Source organism: Serpula lacrymans (assembly GCF_000218685.1).
Source record: "Serpula lacrymans var. lacrymans S7.9 unplaced genomic scaffold SERLAscaffold_10, whole genome shotgun sequence".
NCBI lineage: Eukaryota > Fungi > Basidiomycota > Agaricomycetes > Boletales > Serpulaceae > Serpula > Serpula lacrymans.
Window position 1 is genome coordinate 1,771,061 of NW_006763299.1, and position 21,630 is coordinate 1,792,690.

Sequence of the window (21,630 nt, forward strand, 5' to 3'; positions counted from 1 at the left end):
GAGACCTCGTGAACAGTGTCTGCCATAAGTAAAGCCCTCGGGATACTCCACCTTTCGGATAACTACGGCACATGTGAGATTTTATGCGCCTTTTCAAGACAACTCTTGCATTTCAATCCAGATGATGATGGATGATGGCAGCCTGGAAATTTCGGATATATGATACGTAAGTTGTGTACGGAACGGAAGACTGGTACAGACTTCATCGTTATCGGAATGTTCGGAAGATAGAAGGGGTGAAGCTTATGAGACTCGGGTTGCCCATGTGTGATTCTTGATTGAAGAATCTCGTGGAACGTGATGGGCCTCGAGGCAGGCTGGAAGAGAATGGAGCCACCATTACTCACCAACCTGAGCACACCAACCTCAGATATTTCACTTTCCTTAGGCGATGTTGATGGCATTTATGCTTGCGCGCGTATACCGGCCGCCATTGGCAAAATTATTGCGCGGAATTGGCTTCGATATAATCTGGGTATTGAATTCCACATAGTGGGCTGGGACCAGATGCATGTAGTAGTAGAGATTCAAGTGCCAAACTTCGCTTTTTCTGAGGCCTTCCGAACTACCTTGAGAAGCACATTGTTACGTAATTCACAAACGCACTAGTTTCTAATTTTGGAAGACAGGTAATATTGCAGATCTGAGTGAGGAAACAATATTTGCATAGGCATCGGTAAAGAACTTTGATGTAACAATAAATCGGACAAGCTATCTTTTCCATATGGTACTGAGATTACATGTTTCTCAGTTTTCCTTTACTTTACCTAAAGGAGTCTTAGCCATTACGCTGAGTACTTCAAAAAGCACCTTTGCAATGTAGGAAAATGTGGGTCAATTGAAAGATTAGCGTGATAGTATTTTAGATGCACTTACGTCCGCGGCCGCCATGGTGGTCAATTCGGCGTTTGTATCGTATGCTGGAGCAACCTCGACAATATCAGCAGAGACAATGTGGAGGCCATCTAAGCCTCTTAAGATGGTGCGAAGCTCGCGGGTTGACCAGCCTGATCACAGGCAGATCTGTTAATGATTGACACGAGAATAAAGGTACGTTAAATCCAACCTCCAGTTTCCGGGGTTCCAGTAGCTGGCGCAAACGCGGGATCAATTGAATCAATCTGGCCAAAAAAAATGTGGTCAGCCAAGACGTAAAACAGTGTTATCCCCAAGCTGACATCAATTGAAAGATATACTGGTCTAGTTCCGACAGTTTCGCGGATCTTCTTGATAATTCCATCCGTTCCTGATAAGAGTATATCAGTGGATCATGCGACGTACACGGCGACACTAGGACAAGGGTATCATATACCAATTGTGTCAATTTCTCGTGCTTCAATTCTCTGGAAACCAGATTCATCGTCATTGGTGTAGTCAGCCGGACCAGAAAGCGTTGTCCTGATGGCGCCGTGCTGTTATAGAAGGACAAACTAGGATCAAAGCTTTCAACGGCACACAATATGAAATGGGGGGTGGATGATTTAGAAAACAGATACTTGCAATGGAACTTCCGTTTCGGATCAATCCCTCCTGGCTTGCCCAGTAAAAGTAAGTGCCGTGATTAATCGCCGCTTGCTCGGATGGAGCACCTCCAAAAACGGATGGCTTCCAAGTATCAAGGTGCGAATCGAAGTGAATCACGGATATGGCTCCATATGCTGAATATATAGACCTCAGGAGGGGGAGAACAATCGTATGATCACCGCCGAGAGTAATGATACGGGGATGATTTTTCCCGTCCAAGGATATAGGCAAAAGCGGCTGGCCCGTCAAAGAGTCATTCCCAAGAGGAGAAAATGCGGGGCGGTGAAGAAGTTGCTTGTGCCCATTTTCAATTTGTTTGATAGCATATTTGTTGTCATAAGGCGTGACGGGGATGTCGCCGCAATCCACGACCTTTAATCCAGAAAGGAAAGGGTTGACCTGGAGGGGAACATTGTAGCCGCCATAGAGCGTCAAGCGGCGAGAGCCAGCACGAATGCCAGCAGGGCCAAACCGAGCACCGGGACGATATGAAGTTCCAGTATCCTAGCAAAGCGCTGTTAGAATACATGTTTAGCTGGGAGTGTCGAATCTACTGTACGAAAGGCGCTCCGAGAAATGCCACATCGAAAAGATCATCCTTATCTTTGGTTAGACATTGCACCCAAGGGAGTCTGGCGAAGGTAGTAATTCCGGAGAAGATTGAGTCAGCAGTTACTGAAATGGTGTAGTGAGTACGAATGCCAAATTAGGGATCCACGATGCAACACTGTACCATCATCGTCACCTGGATAAATAGCTTGGTAAGGGAACTTCACATAGTCCAATGGCATTTGATCCTCGTGGTGGTCATGGGCCGCAATAGGCACCAGAAAAGCAGATAAAATCAAGAAAGCAGTTGAATGTTTCATATTGAAAGTATAATTGAACAGAGGGGAATGGGGAGGTTGGTGTTTCGATAGCAAAATGTTGAATGGCTAAAAAGGATTTCTCGCGGGAAAAATCATATCCCATGATCAGCGTTTTTATCTCGTCACTACCGTACAAGGAGCGCTTTCCTCGTATCTTGATTTATTTTGCCTCGAGGCGATTTGAACCTATAAGGTTCAGGTTCTGCTCCCTTCTTATCAAGAATCAGTACGAAAGAATGGAAAGAAATGGGTTACAAAAATATCTCCACCGCAAATTCATCAAATCCGATGAACACGATGCATCAAGAAAGCCTCGTTCATGTGAACAGTACCTACTGTGTGGAGAGAGAAATTCCATAAGCTGATCGCCCCACCGGCAGAAGTGATTGTAAAGAACCGAAATTCGACATACCATCTGGATTTCAATTAAAAGCGAGGATGCATCAGCTTGTGGATTCGTATTTTCCTTGCCTGTGTCGAAATGTCGTTCTCCTTTGATGAGACTGCTCCCCTTTTGTCAGATGCAATGCTTAGACCCATCGAAGAAAATGATTCTTTGACCTCAATTCCAGACATACCGCAAGTGGAAGTAGAGTCACAGCCACCCGGCTGGCGACTTCTTGCTTCTTTGGCCGTGGACTCGATCCCTGGTGAGGACATTTGTTTTACAATATTCACTACTCGTCCCGCTTTACTGAGAATATTGTAGTCGTTCTTTCTTATGTCCTACAGAATTCTATACAAACCGTTTCCATATGGGTTGCGGGACGACTTGGTCCAGAAGAGCTGTCCGCTGCAGCATTTTCAGTAATGGTGGCTTTCGTTTCTGGCTAGTACTCGGTATTCCTTTGTTCTCCCAGTACTATGATCCCACATCTCGTTCTCCTTCACAGGATGGTGTGTAGCTCTCGGCGGTGGATCTGCTCTTGATACTTTGGGATCGCAAGCATTCACCGGTGGAAGCCATCCGACAGACCTTTCCGTGCATCTCCAGCGATGCATAGTCATTCTATGGTGCCTTCTCATCCCGGTTTTCGTTCTCTGGACCTTTATGGAGCCTTTGCTGTTGGCGATTGGAGAACCAGAAGCCCTTTGCAGGGATGTGCAGAGATTTTTGCGCGTCCTTATTATTGGTGCGCCTGGTTACATCGCTTTCGAGTCGCTGAAGAAGTATCTACAGTGTCAAGGTATGGTTCTATCTAGGTTCCCGCTTTAAGTGCCCTCATATTTTGCGTATAGGCATTATGAGAACATCTACTATTGTTCTCATCATTATGGCTCCCATCAATCTAATCATGAATATAGTACTGGTTCATCATACCAGTCTTGGTTTACTTGGATCTCCTGTGGCGCTATCTTTCACCTACTGGTCATGTTTCTTTCTCTTGGTTATATTCACATCTCTATCTCCGACGCATAAGAGTCACGGAACGTGGGGTGGTCTGCAACCCAAAGCCGTGTTAGACCTTGGCAGTTGTTACACGTTCTTGAAATTGGCTTTACCTGGGATATTCATGGTAGGAACAGAATGGTGAGTTCCTTTTTTTATCCTCCAAAAAATAAAACCCTTCAACAGTAAATCTCCAAGGGCTGCCTTCGAAATAGTTGCGCTTGCAGCTGGGCGTTTGGGAAAGCTTTCGCTGGCTGCACAGTCGGTGATAATGACGACAGACCAAAGTAAAAATATTCACAAGTGACTTCCTATGTGCTTTCGCTAAAATAATGCCTCAGTAATAAGCACCCTTCCATTTGGCATAGGTATTTTTAGCATTGATATGTTTACTGTTGAGCATCTTCACGAGCGAGGTCTACTCAGGTGTTGTTGCTTCAAATCGCATTGGAAATCTTCTTGGTGCTCGCACGGCCACTGGTGCTCGACGTGCAGCACATGCGGTTGCCTTACTAGCTGTCCTCGTTGGTCTTGTCATCATGATAGCTATGTTAGCTGCCAAAGACGTGCGTACCGGCCATCTTCCGTTCAGTTCGTGTCTCATCCACTCTTTCAGATATTTGGTTACATTTTTAGTGACGATCAGGACGTCGTAAATCTTGTCAGCAAGGTAATGCCATTCGTGGCATCATTCCAAGTATGCAGGCAAATCACTTTAGCACGTACAATATATTTAATTATTGTGTTTTAGATTGCAGATGGATTAGCAAACTCATGCGGAGGCGTTCTCCGAGGGCAAGGTAACGTCAATACTTAATATTGCACAATATTGCACTAGTGACTTTCGACTTACTTCTCTGTATAGGTCGCCAGCATCTCGGAGCTTTCTTCAATATCCTTGCATACTATGTTTTGGCCCTTCCCATAGGCATAACTTTAGCTTTTCGCACACGCCTCGGACTCCAAGGATTATGGATAGGTAAGGTCATGTGAACGTTAAGCGAGGCATTTCTTTTGACACGTTGTATTAGGTCAAGTGATTGGTCTATTCACTGTCGGTATATGTGAGTACGCGGTTGTATGGTTGGGGACCGACTGGGACAGGGAGATCCAAAAAGGTATTGAAAGGAATGCGGAAGAAGCGAAGAGGCGTGATAATCGCTCTCAGCAACACCTAGGGCTTCCAACCGATCAGAATTATAGACCAGACTGATCAAATAAACAAACCTACTGTATAGTAGTAGTAAGTACTTTCTCAAGATCAAGACTAGCTCATTTTCCTCGCGTAGAAGATATATAGTATGTATTTCGGTGATGCAGATATGCAGTAGTTCATAAGTATTTTGCTATGCCAGACGCCAGCTTTTCTACTTCGTGTGCAATCGTCTCTTGTTTCTAGGTGGCATCAACGAAAGAAAAGACGAGTACAAGAGGGAAATTTCTTGGATTCGCCTATATGGTGAACAATTTCGTGGTGCCGAAGCTTTCCACCAGGCATTTATCTACCTGGCTTAGCTGATGAGTCAATCTCGTCTCGTCTCTTATTGGTGCCTTAACTAGAAGTCATCTAACGCTGAACATGAGCACTACGTTCAATTTCGGAGGGTACAACAAATTAGATAACGAATAACGAATAAGGCGAGAAAATCCACACTAGCTAGTCTACAAATAACAAAACCATCCATGGTCCCCTTCCCTATCAACACAATTATAGTGGCGGGTCGATCGCACAAAGAGAGTTATGGGAGTTGATGAGGTCCGGCTGTTCCACAGCTCTGCTCTAGCTCTTCTTCTTCTCTCTGTAATCGGGAGGTGGCAGCACGTAAAATCCTGCGCCTTCGTTCCTCGACACCATCGTGCATGTGGCTCCCCGATAAGGCCTGAGTGTCACCACCCAAAACATAGGCACGTGCCTCTGCTTCCAACCTTGATGATGGTTCATACAGGTCTCCGTCGCCTAGGAGAGAATAGGTGCCTTCAGCGACAGACGTTTCGAACTCCACAACTTCCCGATTCAATTTGGAGTTGAGTTCCTTGAACTATGCCCATAAAATGATGAGATGCAGCATTCAATTAACTCGTAGATAGAGTACTTTACATTGTCATCGTGATCTGACCAAACGTTGTGCGTTAGTTCGTGACAAAGTACGCGCCTGATAGTTCGATAGTCTCGAAAGCCATCATAATCATTAGTACGCAGCCGGAGTTTGATTTCCTGGCCACCATTCACATTCAACCCCAATAGCCCAGGATGCTCATGCGGTGCAAGCTCCGTAAGCAATCCGACAGAAAATTCGTGCTTATGCATTACATGACGAATTCCTTGGTCATTCGATAATCGAGTGAGCAATGATAATGCGGTCTCTGGCTTGGGCAAATGGGGAAGGGGTTCCAAGCGGTGGAAAATGTACTTGGTGGATATACTACTGGAAAAGCCGGTTGATCGCACCTGGGGTCTGACAATAAGCTAAAGTCCCAGCTGAGAGAAGCAACTTGGACGCACTTTGACTTGGGGCTTCAGAGCTCTCTCACGGAGGATACGATCCTTCCTGTGGTGTTCGTCCTCTAGCGCTTTAAGGCCGCCAATCTCATCTAAAGTGGACCCCAGCATTTGCACTTTAATGCCATCTCTGAGCCCTACTTCGGCAAGCGATGCGTTTTCTTGATGTTGAACTTTCTTTCCTTTATACAACAACTTCTGTAACGATGGTGGTACCGATGTCAACTGTTCCAAGTGGTCTTGCAAGGATGATAAAGATGACTCTGGAGAAAGTGAGAGCGTATGAGAAGTGCCGCGAAAGGTAACACGAATAGATATGTCGGAAGTCATGATGATTGTTGGAGACTGATATGACAATGAAAAGAATAACGCAAAGAGAAAACAGAGTTCAAGTTACATCGCAGACTGGTATAGCATAATAGCACCTTCTAGTTGCCTGCATGAGAAGTGCCGATTTCTAAGCACTACGTCGGTATCTTCCGGGTACCGAACGGTTTTCCATGGTAGCCAGCAAATATTCACCCGTTCAGAATCTAACCCACTGACACCCTTAAATCCACGATATACGAATCAGACGCAAATGATATATACATACGCATAGATACAAATACTCGAAGTATATGAATATTGGTTCCAGCCCTCATTATATGTTATCTGCATCCTCAGAGTCAGTGGCGCGTCGGCTTTTGGTATAGAAAGTTCAAGCATACCCCATCGAGGGGGGGGGCAAGTAGATAGTACTCACATTACATCCATCGGTCCTGGTCCCTCGAGCTCGGCATCGACATCTGTTTCCATCTCTTTCAGCGCACGCCTTGGTGAGTGTCAGATGAGTGACTTAGACTACCACCGAGGGAGAAATGAGCCTTACCTATACGCTTCTCGACATTCTTGCCGTATGCTAGAATTCTTCCAGCGTTGCTTTCGGGAAGACGGCGCTAGTAGCTCCATATCCAAGGCTGTAAAATTTAAGCAAGCGTAAGTATAACAGACATGACAATATATATCAGTGCAATATTCACCTGCATCCTCCTTCAGAAGTAACAGTCTGCTGACATCAAGCCACTGCCTATAATTTAGGTCGTAACGAATATAAAAATCCAAACAAGAATGCAGCTCACCATGAAGAAGTTCTGTCGAAAAATCGAACCAGATGTAAAGAAGAGTCGTCAGCTTTGCGAGCGGACTTCCGCTCCTTAAGGACATTTCTGGGTATGTGGATGTCGTCTGGTTCAAATATTACAGCAGGCCACCATGGATATGTATCTGATATAGTTCCCGCCATTAGCAGTCATGTAACAATATGCCAAACGGATGTACTTGCCTGCTTTGGCCCAAACTATAAAAGATGGGAAATGATTATAGGATGCTGAACAATATTGAGCACAGACTTACCGAGTGTACCACCTTCTAACATATTTCCCTCCTTAAGATTTATCGCAGCTGGTGTGGATTCAGGTTGTGATGGCTGATTACCTGCATGGTGTATTACTTCCTCTGCTCCGTTTTCTTGTCTCGTTTCCTCCTCCTCCTCTTCCTCCTCCTCCTCTTCCTCCTCTTCCCCTTCCCCCTCTTCCCCCTCCTCCTCCTCCTCCTCCTCTCTACGAGCCTCTGCTGCCGAATAGAGAGCTGACGATATTGGATTTTCTTCATCAGAATCTAGATCACTCAAGGAGCTCAGATCCGATTCATTCTCAATAACATCTCTATCACTCGATGGGAGCAATTTTCGAGACTTTGTAGACCTTGATGGGGTTAGAGCACTAGCAACTTGTCGAGATTTTTCAGCTTTGCGACGCATATTCTTTTGTCTGCGAGTGGCTGGTGAGTCTAGCTCCTCGATGATAATCGTCCCATCTGGAGCAATAATAGCACCAGGAGGTAGAGTTGGCCCAACAACTGGCGCTGGATCAGTGACTTGCATACTATCCTCTAGTTTATCTGCTATGATGTCCACTTCAACTTCTCCCTCCTCCACGTGAGGCACAGGTTGATTTGAAGTATCTGGAAGGCTTTCAGGTAACGACGAGGATGCTTGTAACATTTGCTTTTCTGACATAGGAGTACTGAAATTGGAAAGACGAGAAGTCTCACCGCCTGCGGTTTGGGAACGTCATTAGTATGCAACAGTGTGAAAATGAGAATACACTGACCTGTCCGTATGCGCTTCTTCGGGGGTGGGAGTGTAGACCTATCCACAGGCACTCTTCCACCACGTTTTTGATCTGGCGGTAAAATCCAACCTGCATCGAACATCTTGAACGAACGTTGATTATCCACATTATCAACCATAGGTGGCACGTCACTTTGCCCAGGGAGAATAAATGGCACGCGGCGTGACTTGAGGCCCTTCTGTTTTGTGCCATCCATTTGTCGGTCATCAGTGTCAGGGTTAACTCCGCCATGAGCTTCTGCCTCGAACGCAGCAGCAGCAGCCAATGCCCGTCTTGTCCTCGGGGCGCGGAACCCAGGAGACGAATCAAGAGCTCTACCTCTCGCACTTGATACTGCTTTGCGTTTTATCCCCTTGCGAGGTGGTGGTAGTTTGGGAGGTGGTGGTGGTGGTGGCTTGAATCTTCCAAGCTCGTAGTCAAAGAGCGACGTGAGAGGATCGTGATCAAGAATAAGGTTTATATCGTCTTGGATGGCATCCATGGAAGATACAAGTTCGAGTAAGGGCAAAGGAGGTTCGAGATCACCGATTGTAGTGTGTTCTACTGGAGGAAATTCAGGAGTCGAGATGCCGTTCTCCAGAGCATTCAGTGGTAAATGCAAGATGGAAAGACGATCTAACTCAGACAAAATGGTCTGACTAGTGCTTTGGACTCTCTGAGCAGTTTTGTAGAATAAGGTTCCGGGTTTGTTATAGATCATGGCATTTGTGAGTACAAGGTCAATATCACCCTGATACGAAACATTTAGTCGACTGTAGTAGGGAGGCTACAGGAAAGGCTGACCTTGAAAGACTGTAAGTCCCAATATTCATGACGATCAAGCTTATTGTCAATGATATTCCAACACATTGGATTTTGGATAACATCATAATAGTCAGGTACTTCTGCCTTCGAGACAGGATTCTTGAATAAACCTTGGCGATCGAGTCTGAACAGGGTAAAGTTGAGTATTTATGAGGTTCTGACAAATGGGGGGGCTCACGCCAAAATCCTCTCAAAAGCTAGTCGGAGGGGAGGCTCATGGGGAAGCAAAGCAAGCCCGATTACCTTTTGCATACTTTCCGCTTGTACCAGCTTTCGGCTTTCGCGTTTACGAGTGAGTAGTGCTAGATCACGAATCGCTTCCAGATCTTTCCGAAAGCGTCTCAGTAGCTGATAGGAAAGCCATGTAAGTGAATCAACGTAGTAAATAGCCTGAGAAACGTACGTCAAGCTTCGCGGCCTTTTCGACTTCTGTTTGTTGCTTATTTGCATTCGATGCTGTCCATGGCTCCAAGTGCAGTCGTTTGAGTAAAGGAGCGCCTCGTCTCGCCTCTCTCTTCAAGCTCCAATATTTGCAAACCAATGTGATGAAATCGGTTTTCTTGCGGATATTGACTTTGGCTATATAGTGTAAGATTCTCTCCACAATGATGTTCGGCACTAAAGGTGGACCTGTTTTATAAGTTTTGGCATAGGCACGAGCAGATTTAGATGTTTTTGGGTCGTTGCTATCACCATCCATCCCATCAGCAGCTAGTGCAGTAAATCGTGTTTCTTGTTGTTCTTTCTGAAAGAACTTATATCAATACCACATTCGACCAAAGTCTACTAAATAAAACGCACTGGCAGATGCTTCTCGCAATAGCAAGTCAGCATTCCGGGTTCGGTCCCTTGATTGCTCTTCATTGGCATCAATAATTTTTCTTTCCTAGCGCAAGTAGCGTGGAAAGCAAGAAAACACGAGGTCTTGCTGCATTGTATACATGCACCTTCGCGTATCCCACATATAGAACATTTCTGTGTTTTGCATACATTCAGTCATGCACATGAATAAGGGCTGAGCATCACCGACTGACCAGTTTCCACCGTTGCTTTGATATCTTGTCGACCCCTGTGATGGGTTCCATGAATACCTCATTAGCCACACGAGTTTCGGGAATCCAGATGGCACATAGAAGGTGAGCCCAATCTCCAAACACTGTTTGTTTGAATGCACCACCTTCGTTCGGACATAGAATACACGACTACATTATGAGACGTCAACAGGGCTGGAAATTTGAGTTATGAAGACGACGAACCACTGGTATTTCTGGAGAAACTGTACACTTTCGACACAACCACTGGCCCTCTGGAATATATGGAACTCCATAGCAGTCTTCACCAGGTCAGGTAGTCTGTATGGTGACGAAACAAGAGAGAAATACCTTGATGTACAGCCAAATTACATCCATCGCAGAACACAATAGCATTACTATTCTCTCCCTCAGAATCGTCGCATATAGCACATGTAGAATCTTCAGATGGTAGAGCCAGGTCAGGTTTAGGGATATTTTTAGTCTAGATGTACTGTCAGCTAATTATGTGGCATAGTTGCGAGCATACACTCAACTCACCAGATCAAACCATTCTTTCTCCAGTCTGTCCATTACTATCTCCAAGGTCTCATAAGATACCGTATTCAGCTGATCCTTCTTTCTCTCGACATTTAGTGCATCCAACCACTCCTGGTCTATGAAAGGTGGTGGTTCAGCAAGCTAAGCATAGGTCACATATGGTGTAAGTTTCACCTTGTTCATCCATATCATATTCAACTTGAATAGCCAATTCGCTCTCCAGCGGCTCTGGTACATGTCAATCATTGGACCCTTGAACCCTTAAGACGAAACATACCTATGTATCGAATGTAGTGCTCCGGCTTTTGGAATTCGGAAAAATCATTGTCTGATGGTGGCATTAGCGAAAGTGCACAAGAGTTGGTTCATAGTAACATACACCCATACGATCTGGCTTGAAGGTCATGAATACCGGCTGGCTGCGTTGACCCATCGTTTTGCACCACAACGAATGAGACTTTGGGTAGGGGAGTTTGTGTAGCAGGAGATTCAACACCTCGTGCCATAGTTTTCTCTCAGTTTCTTTAATGAATATAATTGCGCTTCCGAACATTCATTTGTACTTTGTCAAGTCAATTGCACGGGGTCGCTGAGCTCGAGGATGTCTTTGACGGATCGCGGCAAGATGGGAGGTGTCGTTACGTAAGAAAATGCATTCATGACAAACAACCATGCACACAGTTTGTATGTACTACTTAACAAGGGAAGGCACGCTCGAGGCATAACTACCATAACTAATGGCACGAGTAGCATAATGCATAATACATGTTCACAGAATTCAAATGCATCCGTAAGATAGCGGATCACGCCCATACTGCTAATCGTCAATACGATGATCAAAATCGTCCCGTCCCGTCGCGACGGCTTTGCTATGCTGTAGCCAACTTCAGAGTTTGCTGAAGCGCCCGGTAAGCCAGTTTGGACAACATCCCATCTACTACGAAAAGGCCAAGCGCCCAGCGCAGAGCCCTTCAATGATGGGTTCATCAAGATGGAATCTTCTCGGATTCCCAAGCAGCTGTGTACGAAATCAACTTGCTTTTAGATGTGCGTTAGCCAAGAGATCTTCCGAAAATGTCTTGAAATCTGCTTTAGAAGCTCTCCCAGGCTGTGAGAGCACATGGGCGGGTTATAACGTGTGCAATTATATGCGGGCTGTAGATAACTGACCTTGAGAGCATATATTACTATTACCTCCTTTTGGGTTTCTCCTTTGTTTTCTGGTTCAACTAGCTCTTTGTGGATCACCCGCAGTATATTTTCCTCCGCATCGAAAGCACAATGAACGGCTGGGCGGATCTTGATGTTCGCAGAGACTTGTCCTAGAGGTTCTCGACGAAAGACTAGCTGGATATCAGTTAAAGTGTCAAAGCTACGAGCGAATAACGTACGCAATCTGTCCGTTTGGTGTTTGGTATGTGCAAGGATTTTTATATGACCATAGATACCATCCGTAAATTCTTTACTACCACGTTTGATGAACAGCTTGACTCCCTTGAGCTCCGATTGAATTGTCTCATCCTCCTCACCGGTGAAAACTGTACAAGATCATCAAGGATTAGAATAACAGCAGACGATGAAGTCGTCGAGTCACTCACGAGATTGTAGTGGTTTCACAGGGCCAATAGCACAAAGAGTGTCAATTTCCCTTTCAATTGCGTTGCCTTTAATTGATAAAGCAGGCGTCACGTTTCCACTATTATCAGAAGCAAATTCAGGCTTCTTTCCTCCTAGGGCTTCGCTATCGTCTAACGTGCTCTTTCCTAGCGGGCTATCACTTCTCCGCCATGCAGGTGTTCCATCACTGTGAGAAGGCCCGGAAAGACTGGTTGGGAAGAAAGAACCAGCATTGGCATATGCTGAAAAAGCCTTAGCGGTGAAGACGGGAGTGGGTGGTCGAGAGGGTACTGGATGTACAATGACTGGTTCCTTTGGCTCGGAAAAATCATTGGTGGGTTCGTTGATGGGTTCGTTGATGGGTTCGTTGATGGGCTCATATTTCGAGGTTGCGACCTCATCTTTCAATTCGACGTGCGTCGAGTGGGCAGTTATCTGGTTTGGCTTACGCGAGCCATAAGTTCGTGCCAAAGTCTGAACAAAATGAAGCGCTTACCTGCTGAGAATAAGATTCTATGTCTTCTGAGTTTGCTGGATCAGCGCCGCAGAGGTTTGGCTGGGGAACAACAGGTGGGATCTAACATAAAATCAGTACGCCCTTCTACATGATACTGTTAATTAAACAGACGGCCTGGTTTTCTTCTTCGACTGGCGGAGTTTTGCTGCGTTTCTGAGGACGCTCACATTCTGCAGGCTCGTCTGTATCCTCGGTCAACTTTCGCTTTAAAGAGGCTGCAGAAGCCTTCTCATCGAGCGGCTATAAGGCTATGAGTTAAAAAGAGGAAAAGGTAGGGGGTAAGGGCTTACCTTCTCCATCGCCAGTGTTTCTCCTGACATTTCTGTACATGCCAAGCTGCCCGCTTCTACGTCGCTATTATTGGCCCATATTATTTCGTATCCTCCTGTCGGTTTGTTTCATAGATTAACTCACGGCTGGGTAGTGGTTGGTCTTGCGAGTCGTCTTGTGCAAGCAAAGCCGACAGTAGCGGCAAATGTGGCAAACCCACAAACGGCGAATTGGAAGTCGGTAACAGGAAGCATCCTAAGTGGAACTAGAGGTTGGGTTATAGAACTTGAGAGGGGGAGAAATGGAGCTGAGTCGAGGTTTATAGCTTGAGTCGTTACTGTACCAATGCCCAAACTGGGGAAGACAATAAGGATAATAAGCCGAGGCGGTCCAAGGTTTTGTCGAATGGTACGAAATACGACTTGCAACCAGGCGAATCAAGCAGGAGCAAAGATATGAGTTGTTGCCCTCGATCGCTCATACTTGACTTTTAAAGGAGCTGATAGTCTGACCTGCCGAGATACATGATGCTTGTACCTCGTTGCCTGCATGAGTCTGCATCAGGTGAGGAACATGTGTTTTGGGGCCGACGGGGCTGATAGCGCCTTGGGCTCCTTCTACTGGCAAATTGGGAAGCGATATCAAAATAATCGAGGCCCTCATTAGTGTTAGCCGAACACGAGGTGGGGGTGTGCCGATATGTTCCACAGACGCTGGGAGATTTCCCTCAGGTGAATCCAGTCACTTGAGTTGTCCATGAAACTACCCGTAGAGTCCCGTAGACAAATGAATAATTTCTCATCGAGGCCTTCAAAAATGAGGATATGGTGCCAAAAGAAACTGTAGCTTCAAGATAAAGCCAGCGAGACATTGCAACAGGCAAAGAGTACTGCTACCACGTGACTTAATTACGGCACGACGCGCCAAGGCGTTGTAACAGCAAGACTGTCGCGCCGATAACAGAGCAGAACAGAAGAGTATCATATTCGAGGTATGGATGTGTGCTCGTCTACCATTCAACCAGTTAGCACTTGGAAAACACAAGCATCATAATAGTCCAAGATCATGCAAAGAGAGAAAGCATACACGAAACTAAGCACGGCTCGGAAAGAAATCTGAAATTATAGTCAAGCAAGTTGTAAACAGTCATATTTTCGGGATATCCGAAAATAGGGTTCGTGTCTGCAGAAACTCTACATGGTTCATAGGGGAAAAGACGGAAGATGCAGCAATGGCTGTGAATATTAGGCTAAGAAATATATCATAAATGTGCAGAAAGAAAAACATAAAGAAGCACGGTGCGAAAAACACAGCGAATCCAGCGCCGCGAGAATTTTGCTTTACGAAGTCATGTAAGCACATCAATACTCAGTTTTCCTTCATTACTTCATCGGATTCGTTGACGCGAGTAAAATAGGCACTATCAACTGGTCTATCCATCGGGCTTAACGAAGGAGGTGTATTCATCGCCATCGCCAACTTGCTAGCAAAATCTGGGCTGAGCAGAGAAGGCGATGGGAGTGTGCTAGGCGTGTAATTGTCAACAGAATAGAAGCGATGGGCCAACGGGCGACGGATGGGTTGCATGTTTCCGGAGGTCGACACCGCTGGCAACTCGGGCAAGGGAGCGGTCGGAGGAGGAGCCGCCGGTGTTGCTTTACGAAGAACTCGACGCGATCTGTGGTCATACAGTCAGGATATAAGAGTATGGTTACAGAATTGCTAAAACTCACCGCAAAGCTCCACCAAAACTCAAGCTACCACTCCTAAGTCTACCTACGAGGCTGCTACCCTCATTGGCGACGCCGATGGAATAACCCATACCATCACCCCCCTCGTTCAAGCTACCACTGCGACTACGACTTGGTGAGAGAATGCCGGTGCGCTGGAATGCACTTGTGGCACTGCGTGATGGCGATTTGATATGTGCCATGGGGCCTGCGCCGACAGTTAGGCTGCTGCGACGTTTGCGCAATCGAGGACGTTCAGTGCCCACAGCAGAGTTCGTGTTGATCGTAAATATCCCATTGCTCATGCTGGTAGCATTTGAGTCGTACGAACTGGGAAACACAGAGCTGCTTGGTGTGGGTGTTAGGTTCATGCTACGGTCGATTGGATCAACAGGGCTAGATGGAAGTGGAACAGGAGACGAGGGAGGAGCTGGACTGCCCGCGATGCCCTGGTAAGGTGCGAGAAGGCCAGAAGAAAAAAAGTCAGAATAGGTCGACATGGTCGTTGCTAGAAAGAAAAAAAGGGAGGATAAAGGAAAAGACAAAAGGCAAAGTTGAACTTTCAAATAAGGGCCGCGGTCATTTGGTTTCGAAGTGATTATGTCATCCTATTCTGCATGCCACGAAAAAAAATCAATGGCCAACGTGGGGATCGAACCCAAGACCTTCGCGTTATTAGCACGACGCTCTAACCAACTGAGCTAGTCGGCCGTTGAACATTTTCCTATGCGCAGACCCACGAGTCAGTCCCATTTATGTTCGGACCTGGGCCTGTCTTGCACCATGATGTGACTCCTTGAATCTAATCTCCATATCCCATTCATTCAACTACTCATGGCGCCCTCCAAACGTAGTGCATCATCTTTGAATAAAAAGACAAAGTCTACCAACTCTACGCCCATGAAACAAGCTTCTCTTTCCTTTAGTAGTGCCAAACGCACTAATTCAAATATCAGTACTCAAGGAAACAAGCCACTGAAGAGATCTTCATCCCTTGTGCACAGAAAAAGCGAAGGGGAGGAAGGTGCAGGAAGCGAAGACATAATTGAAGTCTCGTCGGAGGATGACCATGGAATTACTGCAAAGAAGGTTCGAGTTTCCCTTCGTAAATCGGACGCCCGAGGAACGTGGGTGAAGCAGGGGAGCCCGGTGACAAGCGTTGTAATCAAGAAAGAGGCGTTGGATCCGAATGACAAGGCCGGAAGATGGAGAAAGCATTACGATGCTGTTAGGGGGAAGATGGATAATATGGAACCTAGTGAGTACCGCATATAGCCAGTTCAGATGGCAATGATATATGGGTAGCGAGAGGGACTTATTCATAGAGATCTTGTTTCTGTTTGTTTTTATCATTTGTTAGAATCGGAGTTGATCGTCTTATTTCCAGTTCATTCCGCAGGTCAGACTAAAGTACATGAAATTCTCCGCGTCTTTGATATGCAAGTCAAAGGGTTCCTCCGTCTTCGTTTTTATTCGCTGATAAATTTAAATAGGTCCTACGAGTATGGTCCATGTGTTGGAATGAGTCGTCTTGAAAGATGGGAACGAGCTGATGTTCATGGTCTCAGTCCTCCCATAGAGGTATGACTTACTAGGATTGCAATTTCGTTTTCTCGTCTGACTTGTGACCACTCCTGGCTCGACTAGGTTCGGGAGATACTATCGACTAAGGAAGGGATGGAGAACGACGAATTCTCCCAGTGCGTTTTATATGGCGAAGTTTAGCTTTGGGAGTGTAAGTACATGATGAGACGTTGATAAGTTTATTGAATTATTAAGTTATATTGTACTGAATATTCTTTAGTGTATTATTGTAGGCCACTTGCCGCAGCCCCGTGTATCTTATACTGTATTTTACGTTTTGCTGTCAATGGTTCAGATTTGCTACTACTTATGTATCATTTCACATATTTCAACTGTAAATCCGAGTCTCTCACGGGTGTGTGGAACATTCCTTTACCCCAGCCCAGACAGACTTGTACTTTCTCTACATGTACATTTGAACGACAACTTGAAGCAAACTTTGTTGACTGTCGCCTTGCATTGAACTCTTTGGGTTTATGCTTCCAAGCAAGTCATCAAGGTCCGAACGTCGCTCGCATCTCGTCCGCACGCAATAGCCTCGGAAGACCCAAGGACGTTGGCTGGGAGTTGATAGAAGCCATCACCTCGCGAAAAATACTCGGGTCCTGACACACCAGCTTCTCTATCTCAGACGACTGGAAGCTTGACCCGCGGCTCTGAGATGACTATAACAGCCAAGTGTTTGGTGCTGTAAAGCAGAGTCTGTAGGGTGTTTCTCTACAGACTCCAAGATGCGACCTGAAGCTGTGGCCGCGTATCGCCTTCGATTTCGCCGTTGCCTCCTTCCAGCGTCGTTGATGGCTTTAGCGTGCCTTTTTCTTTCCTCGTATGGCTCATAACTGACCAGTGTAACCAAGGAACCTGACAGAGACCATATATGAACATATTTTCTTGGACTTGCTACCACGGGTGAGAGAAGACTTCCGCAATGGATTGGCTCTCACGGGGATCTTCATCTGGTCGGTTACTTATACAGCCACACACTCCTCGCCGCATGCTATTCAAAAAACTTCTTGCATACAGGAAGTTCACTATTTTAAACCCGGGTCCATTGAAGACACCGGCATGTTAAGTGAGCACCTAATCTAACCAAACAAACACGAAGGATCATTCGCAGCGACCGTGGAACAAGATATTGGTGTCTATCAGGGCTCTCACGGAACCTCGAGGGCTTGGTCATGCCGTAGATAACGGTTATCTACCTCGAGATAATCGCCTTTCTAGTAGCCAGTTCATTTTTTCTGTCGTATCCACATTTTTGGCGAGCGGGTATAGGTTATTGCCCATTAACCTCGGGGGTATGTTGTACTTTTCAGTCCATCTGGTCACGCAGATGAGTGTTATGCTTATGCGAACTGTTACCCTCGGTGTTAGCGCGACCGGACTCGGAAGCTCTGGTCCACCATGTCTTCTCTACAAAGGCTATGTCATCCGACAATCTCTGTCTATATTTCTCGGCTAAGGTAACGATCCTCCTCTTAATTCATAATTTTGCCTATAATATTACTACAATTAAATTCGTTTGTGATTTATCCTTCCCATTTGAGAAGTACCTGGCGCGTAAAGAAGATTTTGCCCTGGACGGCGCCTTAGGTTTTCTTTTGCGAGGGCGAATTCCTAAACGATGAGTGTGAGAAGCGCAAGGAGTATAAATCTGGTTTGCACGCACAATCGGGCTTTCCTTCACAAGTCTTAATGCTCTGGATCGGACTCAGAGAAGTTCTGTTATCACCCCTGACTCCGAGTCGCATCCTATAAAGCTAGCACTATTTCCCACTCGAAACTCGTAAAGTCCTGCCTTTCTTTTGTCAACTATGCCTGCACCTGTCATCAGAGAATCTGAGGTCGATGTCCTCATCATCGGAGCTGGCCCTGCCGGGTTAATGGCTGCCAATGCCCTCGCCAGAGCAGGGACTAACGTTAGAATTATTGACAAGAGGTATGTGCGTGAAACGCAATCCTGTACAAGGCTCATGATTGTTCCAAGACCGGCTATGGTCGCTGCAGGTCAGGCAGACGGTATATCCCCACGCACCATTGAAGTTTTTCAGGTAAATAATCGTCCATATTCATCTTGGATACATTCTTTTTATTGACTACAATGAACAGAGCTACGGGATAGGTGAACGTCTGTTAAGGGAAGCATGTCAAGTGCATATGGCTGTGGGTTGTTTTTTCACTGCTCGCATCACGGGGCTGAACCTTTCTCCAGGCCTTTTACAATCCTAACATGACCGGCGGCATCGAGGTAGGTTAATATGAGAGATATGTTCCTCATTCGCTAGGGAATCTCATGTACAATATAAGCGAACGGGCCGTGCTCCCGACGTAACGGCTCCAACAGCGCGGTATCCTTTCGAGGTCAGTTGAGATCCTCGTAACGCATTGCACACACTAAATTGATACACAGGTGGCCCTGCATCAAGGAGGGATCGAAGCGATCTTCTTGGATTCGATGCACTTGCTGGGCACGGATGTAGAACGACCCGTAATACCCACCTCAATAGAGCTTTCCACTGATGAAGCCGAGTTGACGGACTCAGCAGCTCATCCTATCCGAGTATGTACTCTGATCTATTGCGTACAAGGAGACACTCACATTCAAACACCTTTTTAAAGGTGACTTTGAGGCATCTGGATCCATTGGACGGCAAAGCAGAGACAGAGATAGTGTGTGCAAAGTTTGTCCTTGGCGCCGATGGTGTGTACACAATCCGTGATGATGGTATGGTTGTAGTAAATTTAGATGATACTGCAGGCGCCCACTCTTGGGTTCGCAAAATGTTTGATATCACTATGGATGGAGAACAAACAGGTGAGTACTATACTTATTCGAGTCGTGTGCCTTTTAACCTATTTTTGGTGCTTTTGCAGAGTTCATTTGGGGTGTGCTCGACATGATACCGGAAACCAACTTCCCTGATATTCGGAATAAGAGTCTTGTCCACTCAAACAATGGATCTTGCCTTGTTGTTCCCCGGGAGAAAGACAAAATACGCATATACATGCAATTATCGGACAAAGATGTTTTAGATCCAAGTACAGGCCGAGTTGACAAGGACCGGATGGGTCCTGAGCAATTGTTGCAGGTAAGGTAGCTACGAAGTTGCCTCACAATATGCTCTCATTATAGGGGCGTCTTAGGTCGCACAGAAGTCACTCCACCCTTACAAACTGGCTCCAGTTGATGAAATTGACTGGTGGACGCTATATATTAGTACGTCTGATCGATCCATACTGTGACGAGCCTACCTCACACAGTTTGTTTTACGTAGTTGGTCAGCGTGTGGCGTCTAGGTTTTCTGTTAAAGAGCGAGTATTCATCGCTGGGGATGCTTGTCATACGCACTCTCCTAAAGCGGGTACGTTTTTTCCTTGCCCTTTATTATCCTTCGGTTTACTAATTAGGGATGTCCGCAGGCCAGGGCATGAATGCTAGCATGAATGATGCTCACAATCTTGGTAACTCGCATTTGATTTTCTGCCTATACACACAGTCTTATCATCAATGTGCAGTATGGAAACTTACACAAGTGCTGAGAGGCTGGGCGGATATGTCGCTGTTAAAAACAGTGAGCTATTCGTCATTTAAGTTTTATACTCGGTGCTTAGTATCACGGATTGCAGTATGAATCAGAACGTCGAAAATATGCCCAAGATTTGATTGCTTTCGACAAAGACTTCTCCACACTCTTTTCGGGCAAACCACAGACTCATGAAAATGAAGATGGCGTTACACACGAGGAATTCCTAAGGTTTGTGTATCCCAACGCAAACTTGATCGTCATGTTATATTTATTGGGCCGAATAACAGAGCGTTCCAGACGTACGGCGGCTTCACCAGTGGCATAGGAGTACACTATAGCAATTCGGCGATTGTTAACAACGCTCATCAGTCATACGCCAGCAATCTCATCATCGGCGAACGAGTACCGCCCAGGGTTTTCGTACGAGCTGCTGATGCTTGGCCATATGAACTACAGGATCTGCTTCCGTCGGACTCACGCTTTAAAGTCATTGTATTCACGGGTAACTACAATGATACGGCTCAGCGTGGAAACGTGGATGCACTCGCGAAGGAACTGGAAAAACCAGAAAGGTTCTTGAAGGTTTACGTACCAGGAGGAAAGGAGTCGATGTTTGACATTATCACGATTAGTCAAGGAAAGAAGGAAGAGGTGGACTATCTTGAGTTCCCCGATGTGCTCAGGCCCCATTGGTCAAAGTAGGCCAATTTCTCACGTGCACAGATGCAGGCGCTAATACCTTCGACATAATTTAGGGTTCTTATTGACGACACCGATGTCACAGGGAACATTGGTGGCCAGGGATATTCATATTACGGTGTTGGACCCGAGGGTGCACTGGTTGTTGTCCGCCCTGATGGTTATGTCGGTATGGTTGCCCCGCTACAGAAAGTTAACGACATCGACACCTATTTTGCGTCTTTTCTGCGGCCGAGCTTGTAGGCTATCACCTTGGAGATAGTTATCTTATTGTGAGATTTAGTGAACCCATAACTTATAGGATCTGGGCTTCTTCGCGTGGCTCGGTATGAAGTTGGAGTACAGGGGTACAGCGTACAATATTGATTGCTTCTTGACTCTTCAAGGCGGTAATGCACTAGACAAATTGGATCTCAGGCAGTTTTATCAAGTGCACGGCTACTAAGTATCGTTGTAACAAGAATTGATGGCAGTAGGGACGTAAAGTTGTGCAGGTAGGAGAAGTCAGGTGCGAGCCATTTTAGTCTGTGATGGATCATCATGGATGAGTGGCATCAAATTATACTTTGAATTATACTTTGGCAACAGTTTTGAAGACATGCTGTAACTCCATTTGGGAACAATGATGTGTTATTATTATTTTTGTACATCCATATGTTTTGTGAGCAAATTATAGGAATCTGACAAAGAAAAATCAGCATCGTTGATCAATGTCTGCTTATATTGGTCTGACTTAACAAAAGAACTACTAAGAGTCATGAGCCGCAGCCAGAAATGACAGATATAATTATAATTAGATAGATTCTCAACCATGTGTGTTTGGTGATTTAGGCTGAGCACTAACTTGGGATTTG

At 45.8% G+C, this 21,630-nt stretch overlaps 9 protein-coding genes across 9 annotated transcripts; 3 read left to right on the top strand and 6 right to left on the bottom strand.

The window, feature by feature from the left end:
* Positions 1 to 609: 609 nt before the first annotated feature.
* On the bottom strand, positions 610 to 2,935 carry SERLADRAFT_473708 (putative agmatinase; the record flags this gene model as incomplete). The annotated part of the gene is made up of 9 exons (XM_007321096.1): positions 610 to 810; positions 877 to 1,007; positions 1,067 to 1,121; positions 1,179 to 1,246; positions 1,313 to 1,412; positions 1,501 to 2,028; positions 2,084 to 2,199; positions 2,258 to 2,728; positions 2,806 to 2,935. The coding sequence occupies 8 exons, from the start codon at positions 2,391 to 2,393 to the stop codon at positions 748 to 750; spliced, it is 1,197 nt and encodes a 398-aa protein (XP_007321158.1).
* A 107-nt stretch (positions 2,936 to 3,042) lies between these two features.
* On the top strand, positions 3,043 to 5,151 carry SERLADRAFT_473715 (uncharacterized protein; the record flags this gene model as incomplete). Its single annotated transcript, XM_007321097.1, has 9 exons — positions 3,043 to 3,580; positions 3,633 to 3,924; positions 3,982 to 4,070; positions 4,125 to 4,151; positions 4,210 to 4,349; positions 4,400 to 4,480; positions 4,535 to 4,583; positions 4,649 to 4,762; positions 4,815 to 5,151. The coding sequence occupies 9 exons, from the start codon at positions 3,445 to 3,447 to the stop codon at positions 4,994 to 4,996; spliced, it is 1,110 nt and encodes a 369-aa protein (XP_007321159.1).
* Positions 5,152 to 5,351: 200 nt separating this feature from the next.
* Positions 5,352 to 6,721, bottom strand: SERLADRAFT_473717 (uncharacterized protein; the record flags this gene model as incomplete). Its single annotated transcript, XM_007321098.1, is given in 4 exon segments — positions 5,352 to 5,561; positions 5,581 to 5,822; positions 5,882 to 6,232; positions 6,287 to 6,721. The coding sequence occupies 4 exon segments, from the start codon at positions 6,611 to 6,613 to the stop codon at positions 5,492 to 5,494; spliced, it is 990 nt and encodes a 329-aa protein (XP_007321160.1).
* A 4,895-nt stretch (positions 6,722 to 11,616) lies between these two features.
* Positions 11,617 to 12,559, bottom strand: SERLADRAFT_473721 (uncharacterized protein; the record flags this gene model as incomplete). The annotated part of the gene is made up of 4 exons (XM_007321099.1): positions 11,617 to 11,940; positions 12,003 to 12,175; positions 12,224 to 12,370; positions 12,431 to 12,559. Coding segments are annotated over 4 exons (527 nt in total), but the record flags the coding sequence as incomplete, so codon positions are not given.
* Positions 12,560 to 12,775: 216 nt separating this feature from the next.
* On the bottom strand, positions 12,776 to 13,499 carry SERLADRAFT_473722 (uncharacterized protein; the record flags this gene model as incomplete). Its single annotated transcript, XM_007321100.1, has 5 exons — positions 12,776 to 12,884; positions 12,946 to 13,026; positions 13,078 to 13,206; positions 13,257 to 13,320; positions 13,381 to 13,499. Coding segments are annotated over 5 exons (492 nt in total), but the record flags the coding sequence as incomplete, so codon positions are not given.
* A 676-nt stretch (positions 13,500 to 14,175) lies between these two features.
* SERLADRAFT_473724 (uncharacterized protein) lies at positions 14,176 to 15,516 on the bottom strand (the record flags this gene model as incomplete). The annotated part of the gene is made up of 2 exons (XM_007321101.1): positions 14,176 to 14,914; positions 14,970 to 15,516. 2 exons carry the CDS (start codon positions 15,464 to 15,466, stop codon positions 14,605 to 14,607), a joined length of 807 nt encoding a protein of 268 aa, XP_007321163.1.
* A 235-nt stretch (positions 15,517 to 15,751) lies between these two features.
* Positions 15,752 to 16,882, top strand: SERLADRAFT_473725 (uncharacterized protein; the record flags this gene model as incomplete). The annotated part of the gene is made up of 4 exons (XM_007321102.1): positions 15,752 to 16,224; positions 16,354 to 16,405; positions 16,460 to 16,547; positions 16,614 to 16,882. 4 exons carry the CDS (start codon positions 15,801 to 15,803, stop codon positions 16,689 to 16,691), a joined length of 642 nt encoding a protein of 213 aa, XP_007321164.1.
* A 162-nt stretch (positions 16,883 to 17,044) lies between these two features.
* Positions 17,045 to 17,387, bottom strand: SERLADRAFT_440645 (uncharacterized protein; the record flags this gene model as incomplete). Its single annotated transcript, XM_007321103.1, has 2 exons — positions 17,045 to 17,215; positions 17,289 to 17,387. 2 exons carry the CDS (start codon positions 17,385 to 17,387, stop codon positions 17,045 to 17,047), a joined length of 270 nt encoding a protein of 89 aa, XP_007321165.1.
* A 977-nt stretch (positions 17,388 to 18,364) lies between these two features.
* SERLADRAFT_362787 (uncharacterized protein) lies at positions 18,365 to 21,350 on the top strand (the record flags this gene model as incomplete). The annotated part of the gene is made up of 16 exons (XM_007321104.1): positions 18,365 to 18,489; positions 18,538 to 18,601; positions 18,660 to 18,713; positions 18,763 to 18,798; positions 18,858 to 18,911; positions 18,961 to 19,110; positions 19,170 to 19,251; positions 19,309 to 19,365; positions 19,425 to 19,639; positions 19,695 to 19,767; positions 19,826 to 19,912; positions 19,971 to 20,012; positions 20,067 to 20,122; positions 20,178 to 20,305; positions 20,365 to 20,775; positions 20,833 to 21,350. 16 exons carry the CDS (start codon positions 18,365 to 18,367, stop codon positions 21,017 to 21,019), a joined length of 1,821 nt encoding a protein of 606 aa, XP_007321166.1.
* Between the last annotated feature and the right edge of the window lie 280 nt (positions 21,351 to 21,630).